Here is a 6740-nt window from a genome sequence, read left to right on the forward strand (position 1 = left end):
AAGAGAGAGAGAGAGAGAGAGAGAGAGAGAAAATGACCCTGTCCTCTGGCTTCCTGAGTAGAAATAATGCCAACATGGCAACACACAAAAGACACAAAAGTTTATTCAAACAAATCGGCTCTTCTTCGAGCTGTCTTGACTGTTTCGATAGTTACCACGAACTTGTGAGGCTTTTTGGCGTCATCCCCCTCCCCCCTTTTTTTAAAAATCCAAATATGGACTCCTGTTTTTTAGTAGAATATCACATACCGATATCTCGGTACTTCGGGGTTGGGACAAAAAACTTAAAAACCTAAATGGTCGCTTTTCAGCACAAGGGGGCTATCACGAAAAATGCTGTTTTGAGAAAACCGAAGGTAAAGTTTTTGTCCCTTGTTCAGTTTCTTTAAAATACAAGGAGAGTTATATCTACAAACAAACAAATATACTCACCAATTAAACCAAACTTCTCCTAAAGGTAGGGCAATGCCCTCTGTTGGTGTAGGTCAAGATTTCTCTGTAAACCCTCGAAATTTGGGTCAGCCCGCTTGTCCTAAAAAGCGACCATATCAGAGTCACATGTTCAATAGGTTAACTTGTTCAGCACACAAGGGGATTCCACAATTGTGCGCAGCCAGGCGGCGAAGGGTGTCACCGTAATGCGTCTTTAATTCAGTCAAACGTTGATGGATTTGTTTTTGAGCGCACTCGAAGAGCCTATCCCAACTGACAGACAATACCAACATGGGTGAACATTGGCAGTAATTGTAGCAGAGGATTAGGTGTAGATCTTTGAAGGGGATGATAGATGTCTTAAATCTCTATACTTGTTTTTCTAAACTTACCGTATAACGCAAATAATTGTTTCCGCTCATCCCCTTGCGTTTTTCTTTATCATATGACACTGTCCAATGGTAGCCTAGTGGTTAGGCTACCGGACTCGTAATCGTGAGATTGCGAGTTCGGGGGTTCGAGCCTCAGCTCGGTCCGACGTTGTGTCCTTGGGAAAGGCACTTTACACGAACTTCCCACTTGGTTCGGTCCTATCGGAGACGGGCGTTAAACTCGGAGGTCCCGCCCCTTAAATAACCTAATGGTGATGATAGGGGAGTTAAACTTCTACCATTTCACCATTTTTTCACACCGTCCAATATGTGCACCTGTTTCAGACAAACATTTTTCTCCTCGACAACATATAGCCGTCTTGGACAAGTTTTCACTGTACTATTTCCCAGTCTATTTGCGAATGGGTGTCCGTCTTAGACAATGTCGATCGTACATGTATATCCCAATCTTCTCGACAAATTATTGATAGCCGTCTTGAACAGTGTTGACATAATACTATCTCCCCTAACCTACGTGACAATAAGTGGCCGTCTAGGACAGCTCTGATTCTACTATTTCTCAATCTACATGAGATTGGATGCTGGCATTGGACAGTTTCCACTCTACTATAATTTCTCAAACCTACATGACAATGGGTGCCCGGTTTAGATAGTTTTAATTCTACTATTTCTCAACCTCTTTGACTATGGATGCCCGTATTAGACTTTACTATAATTTCTCAAACCTACTTGACAATGTATGCATGTCTTAGACTGTTTTAATTCTACTATTTCTCAACATAAATGACAATGGATGTCCGTCTTGTACATTTTCGACTATACTGTATTTCCCAATTAACTTTGCAATAAGGGTCCGTCTTAGACAGTTTTAATTCTACTATTTCTCAACCTCTTTGACAATGGATGCCCATATTAGACATTTTAAATTTTGCTACACCTTAACTACTTGACAATGGATGCCCGTCTTAGACAGTTTCAACTCTGCTGTATTTCCCAACTTACTTGACAATGCTGTAGATAGCGCGCCAGCCCCTGGGCCCAGGGGGTAGATTCTTGCCCCGACCGGTCAGTAGAGTGGACACAAGTAGCCAGGCCAGGAGGAGAGTGGTCAGCAAAGCCAGGCCATAGGAAGGGGTCAGCCAGACGGCCAGGGACTGGACACTGGTCATCCTGTACTGTTGGATTACCTGAGGCAACAAGACATGGCGTCTGTAAACTCAAGAAATGCGCTTAGCCCAGAAAGAACATTTAACATGAAATATAAAAGAAACAAATTTTTTATAGTAAAAAGTATAAGTGTAAAGGTTTGTCGCCGCCTATCAACACTATAAGGTTATTTAAGAGATGATGATGATGATGATGATGATGATGATGATGATGATAAAAATAATAGAAACTCGTCCAACATGAACTTGTGATAACCTTTCAACATTCAGGAAGGGCGAGAGGTTATTGACCTCTCTTGAGGTTATTGACCTCTCTTGGTGTTATTGACCTCTCAGGATAGTTGCATGGTACAGAGAGTACAGTACAGAACACAACAGCATACAGCTTCTGTTGTCCACGTACGCCACATATAACAGTGATTTGTCCCTCCAATGCGGGACCTTTGAATGAGAGGCGAACACCTTAACCTCTAAGGCCACGAGAGCCCCCTGTCAGGATTTGACCGTTTTTCTCACAAAACAAACCTTTCTCTCACGTTGATATCCTAGAATGACATAGTCTTTCTGCTCAGTTCCTAGTTTTGAGAACTTTGACGTGGGCTCTCGTGGCCTAGAGGTGATGGTGTTTGTCTCCTTCCACCCCTTTTCCTGCTCTCTAGCAATGTTCTGTTGTCTGCTTTTGCTTCCTCTTTCTGCCCCCACCCCATCACCTCCTTTGCCCCCTCCTCTGGGCTCCTGACTCTTTCTGCAGCCTTTTTACTGCTACTCCTTGGCTTCTTCTTACTGCGGTCTTTCAGTCACACCGTGGTGTAGGAAAGATCTACATCTAGCCTTCTCGGACAATCGGACAATCGGACAAGGGCGAAAATCTCGGAGGGCTCGTGTGCAAGTTTCGTACGTCAAAGATCCCTTGGTGGTCTAAAATCGATAAGAGTAGGCTTAGGTCGCCACCCGGGCAAAAATTCAAAATTTCCTACCAACTGAAAAAGTTTAATGTGTCCTGCGTGCTCATATGACATTAAGCAGTTGCGAGCGCCGAAAAACACTTACAAAAAAAAAAGAAAGAAAAAAGAAAAGGAACTTGATGTAAAAATTTTGAGTCTCACAATAAGTCAAGTTTTTTCGAATGCAAATCTTGAAATATCTTGATAACGACTCCGAAAACTCTTACGATTTTGATAGAGCAGATAGAACATCAACATTTTATTTCTGATCCAATGGTCTTTGTAACTCAAAACGGTTCAAAAAGCCAGATAGGACTTTGTAATTCTGAGGTAGCCACATGTCACGGCTTCACTACGCACGCTAAGGCTCAGGGTAAAAAAAAAAGTAAAGAAAAAAACAAGGGTAAAAAGAGTAATCTAATGTATATTTTTTTTCTTTTCTCTCTATCCCGAGAGCGCAGTGGCCTATTGTTAGTTTTATGACGTGAGGGGTATACTGGGAGATGTAAACCTCGCTTTTCTACTGCTACTCCTTGCCTCCTTCTTACTGCTGTCATTCAAAAATATTCCTGGTTTTATGGTACGTAACGGTAAGATCTAAACCCAGCCTTCTCGGATATGGGCGAAAAATCTCGGAGGTCCCGTGTGCTAGTTGCGCACGTTAAAGATTTTTTTGTAGTCCAAAATCGATAAGAGTATCCTTCGGTCGCCACAAGGGCAACATTCAAAATTTCTTACCAATGGATAATGTTTAATGTGTCCCGCGCGCTCTTATGACCTTATGCAATTGCGAGGGCTGTAATACACTTACCAAACAAAACAAAAACAACGAAAAGGAACACCCCCCCAAACCCCCCCCCCAAAAAAAAACAACCACACACTCCCAAGAAAAAGTTGCTTCTTATTACAGTTTCCTCATGTAAATAGTCCGGCAAACATGCAGGTATTTTCGGGATCGGATTACAAACATGAAAGGAGAATCGATGTACAATGACAATTTGTTTTTTGTTGTATTGCTGCTGTTATGGTTGTTTTTTGCGGGGGGTTTTGGGTTTTTTTTAGGGGGGGGGGGGGGCTGGGTTTTTTGGGTTTTTTTTTGTTTTGTCTCGTTTTTTTTCCCCACACGCAAGAAAGCTGTCTCCATGTGTCGATGTTCGCTGAAATGAAACATTTATTAATCACATAATTATGTCTAACGCGTTTAAAAAAAACAAAAACAATCACAATCCGTCAGTTTTTCAACACACAAGTCACTTACAGGTATAATTTGAATGTCCACTGTTTAAGTCACTTACAGTGGGTGGTTAGCGGGTGCTCTGGTGTGGTTTGCTTCTTCTTTCCTATCAAACATATATCGTCCTTATCTCCCCTTCTTCTTTTTTATGTTTGCTACTGTCTTGTAACCACTGCTCTAATCTTCTGGCGTTCATATGACCTTATGCAGTTGTGAGCGCCGTAAAATATCTACTAAAACTAAAGAAGTCATTTACAGGTACAGTCTGAATGTCCACTACTTTAGTCACCTATCGGTACAGTTGGAATGTCCACTATTTAAGTCATTTACAGGTATAGTCTAAATGTCCACTATTTAAGTCATTTACAGGTATAGTTTAAATGTCCACTATTTAAGTCATTTACAGGTATAGTCTAAATGTCCACTATTTAAGTCATTTACAGGTATTATAGTCTAAATGTCCACTATTTAAGTCATTCACAGGTATAGTCTAAATGTCCACTATTTAAGTCATTTACAGGTATAGTCTAAATGTCCACTATTAAAGTCATTTACAGGTATTATAGTCTAAATGTCCACTATTTAAGTCATTTACAGGTATAGTCTAAATGTCCACTATTTAAGTCATTTACAGGTATAGTCTAAATGTCCACTATTTACGCCACTTACAGGTATAGTTTGAATGTTCACTATTTAAGTCATTTACAGGTATAGTTTGAATGTCTACTATTTAAGTCATTTACAGGTATAGTTTGAATGTTCACTATTTAAGTCACTTACCGGTATAGTTTGAACGTACACTACATAAATCACACACTGGTGCAGTTTGATTCTCCACTATCGTAGGTCAACAGTGTCCACTGCCCTAGGTCTACGATGTAGATATACCCGCCATATCCTTCGCGTACACAGTGTACCTCTGTTTAGCTCCGTGGCTTACTGGGGAGTGGGGGAGAGGGGGAGAGAGGGGAGGGGAGGGGGGGGGGGTCGGGTCTCGCGTTACCTGACCTTTCTGACCTGTCGAGTCACCACAACATTTGTGAGGCATCGTGGTGAAATCAGGTGCTCGTCAAAATTATGAAATTTAAGAAACTAGCATTTTTCAATCTATTTGGTAATTTTTATCGAATTAAATTTTTTTTTACCCAACACATTGTCTGTCCATTTAAACCATATTGCTGTGTGGATTTTATTGAAAAGATTTGATTAAAGCCATGCGAATTGTATATTTACAGTTTCCAAAGGCTCTCAAGCTTTGGAAATCATTAAACTTTGGGGTCTATTTTCTCATTAATTTTGCCTCTGAAATCAGGCGACCCTTACTTCTTTCAATCCAAAATACCTCGATTTCTTTTCAAGATAGACTGGAATTTTTTTCATCAAAAGATAGACAATAAATGAACAAGCTTTATGATGGTACCAATAACTCATTATGGCCACAAATTGACGAGCACCTGATTCCACCACGTCGGGACACATTTATAGTTGACCACACATACAACAGGTGGTGGTCAAAGCTTGTCCGGGGAAGGGGGGATGTGTGTATGTGTGTGTGTGTGTGTGTGTTTATGTGTGTATGTGTGTGTATGTGTGTGTGTCTTTGTGTGTGTGTGAGTGTGTATGCGTGTGTGTGTGCGTATTCGTGTGTGTGTGTGTGTGTGAGAGAGAGAGAGAGAGAGGGTATGCATGCGTGTATGTGTGTGTGTATGTGTGTGTGTGTGTGTGTGTGTGTGTGTGTGTGTGTGTGTGTGTGTGTGGGGGGGAGTGGGTAGATAGCGAGGGTTAATACCATCGCTGAGCCCAAGGTGAACTGTCGAGACATAAACTTGATATGACCCTGAGGGACTAGCTGTGAACCGTACAGGTATGGAGGAACATGTACTGAGGGGAATACAGTGAACTATGCAGGTATCCTAGTTAGTGACCTTGGGATGACTGGGCTGTTCTTGAGCTTAAGCTTCCTGGTTTTCGAAACAATGGGCTCTGTGAGAGATGAGACAGGCGTCTATATTATAATGATTGCATGGAGAGAAAGATGCAGAAACAGAGAGAAGGATCGATGTATAGGCTGTGTATTTATTTATTTATTTATTTATTTATCTATTTATTTATTTTATCTATTTATTTATTTTATAAACCTGCGTATGTAGAAAGAAAGTATGAGAAAATTTTCGGGGGAAGAAAACGTTAAAGGTAATAAACACACAGTTGTTGTTTACTAATATCGAAAGATGGAAAAAGAGAAAGAGAGGAGTAAAGTAGTAAGAAGAGAATAAAGGTAGAAAAGATATAAAATAATAGATCTTTATATTGTCGTTTTATTTTATCAATATCGAAGGGAGCAAAAAAAAAAGAAAAGAAAAAGAAGTAAAGATGGAAAAGTTATACAAATGAAAACAACAGAAAGAAAGATAAGCGTTTTAAAAAAATGCGTGATAACAATTTGGACAAAGAAGTAAGTTGATGTTATCATTGGTTGCATGGGTCTCAGCGGCCGCCTACGCAAATGAATCAGGAAAAACAAATCTTGCATGATGATAAAACAGTTGACAACTAAGGTTCCCTCGGAGAG

At 40.5% G+C, this 6740-nt stretch overlaps 1 protein-coding gene across 1 annotated transcript in view; it reads right to left on the bottom strand.

The window, feature by feature from the left end:
* Positions 1 to 5216, bottom strand: part of LOC101856089 (cytochrome P450 2C42) — a 21882-nt gene extending 16666 nt beyond the window's left edge. Inside the window, exons 1-2 of the mRNA XM_013080719.2 lie at positions 5172 to 5216; positions 1827 to 2011 (exon numbers count right to left, since the gene is read on the bottom strand). Of these exons, the coding sequence (XP_012936173.2) occupies positions 1827 to 2011; positions 5172 to 5216 (230 nt within the window). The remainder of the gene's footprint in view (positions 1 to 1826; positions 2012 to 5171) is intronic.
* Positions 5217 to 6740: the final 1524 nt, after the last annotated feature.

The sequence above is a fragment of the Aplysia californica genome, unplaced genomic scaffold (genome assembly GCF_000002075.1).
Source record: "Aplysia californica isolate F4 #8 unplaced genomic scaffold, AplCal3.0 scaffold00097, whole genome shotgun sequence".
Taxonomy (NCBI): Eukaryota; Metazoa; Mollusca; class Gastropoda; order Aplysiida; family Aplysiidae; genus Aplysia; species Aplysia californica.